General features: G+C 48.0%; 1 protein-coding gene across 1 annotated transcript; it reads left to right on the plus strand.

Annotated features, from left to right (window-relative positions):
* The first annotated feature begins 54 nt into the window (after window positions 1–54).
* On the plus strand, window positions 55–872 carry LAESUDRAFT_809946 (uncharacterized protein). Its single transcript, XM_040914176.1, has 5 exons — window positions 55–117; window positions 174–288; window positions 348–472; window positions 529–640; window positions 691–872. The coding sequence occupies exons 1-5, from the start codon at window positions 64–66 to the stop codon at window positions 747–749; spliced, it is 465 nt and encodes a 154-aa protein (XP_040767979.1). The 5' UTR covers window positions 55–63; the 3' UTR covers window positions 750–872.
* The last annotated feature ends 443 nt before the right edge of the window (window positions 873–1,315 follow it).

The following is a 1,315-nucleotide window of genomic DNA, read 5'->3' on the forward strand; positions in this document are numbered from 1 at the left end:
GATGGTGAGCGCCACATCTTTGGCTGTATGCGTGCTCTACTTCACTATGCCTCAGGTGAGCTCATGCTTGACCTCAATCACCCCATTACTCGGATTGAGTTGAGTGCTGGATGGGTTGTGGGTTTCTCCTACTTTCCATCATCTGCGTTCAACTCATGCACTGCGGGGGCCAGCTCGACGGATTGAAAATACACTATAAACTCAAACATCCTAACCTCAGGAATATCACAGTGACGCATGGCGAATTTGCTGAATCCGCGGACAACCGCGCAACCATAAACTTGCAAGGCGTGTCAAGGCTGATACCACGTTCCACTAAATAATTGCTGAATGCAAATCTATTCTAGACTCGGAAATCATCCTAGCTATCTATGGCCGTGCTGGTTACCAAAATTTCTACAAGCAGAAGCTCATCAACAGCATCAACTTTATCATATTTGACCAGCAGACCTCAAGCTTCCGTGTTTCAGATGTACGTGTGTGCACTGAGAGAGCTTGGATATTTCACTGAACACATTCCCGTGCAAGACTTTTGGCAACAAGCCCGGATGTCTCAACGAGAACAATGGGTCAACTTTCCATGTATCCAATGTTATGGCCTTTGCAGGTCACGACAACGGCGGTAAAGGCGAACATCATCGTGAGTGGCTCCTTACCAGCGCCACCAATACGATATGACTGTAAGAACAGATGGGATCGTCGGGCTATCATTTTACACGAACGCTAACAGCGAATTGCACTGCCGCTAGGCCGCATTGCCTTCCCTGTATGATTCTGTCTAAGTCAAAAGAATGCGAATGTCCATGACGTGAGAGGCATTGAGTGTTTTCGAAGAGCTGTGATGATCTTTCCCGTTCAGTCGCGAAGGTCCCATTCCTTGAATATGTTATATCATGGACTTGCACTTACAGCATGAGTTTCATGAATTTAAAATCGAGCTTCGCATCGATGAGCTGCACATTGAAAGTTTCTGTCTTACCGTCAGGCACCCCGACATGTAGCGCTAATCACTCGGACAAACTTCGCCAACTCGCAATATGACTTATCGCCGGAGCAATCCCTGGGACTGTCTAGCATGACCACAATTACCGGGTGAGCTCACCCGCAGGATTATATAGCCAGCCGAGGGCTATCATAGCGCATCAGCACAGTGACATCGACCCTCTTGTCATCGACTTTGCGGCTCTCGGGTCAAGGTTCACAGGTATGTGACTGATGCATGGCTGTTTCGACAGCCTCAGTAACAACACTGGCATTGAGCTGAAGGGTGCGCTAGAGATGACATTGTCATCCAATACCTTTGAGCCCAACTCTT

Source organism: Laetiporus sulphureus (assembly GCF_001632365.1).
Source record: "Laetiporus sulphureus 93-53 unplaced genomic scaffold LAESUscaffold_5, whole genome shotgun sequence".
In the NCBI taxonomy this organism is placed as follows: Eukaryota; Fungi; Basidiomycota; class Agaricomycetes; order Polyporales; family Laetiporaceae; genus Laetiporus; species Laetiporus sulphureus.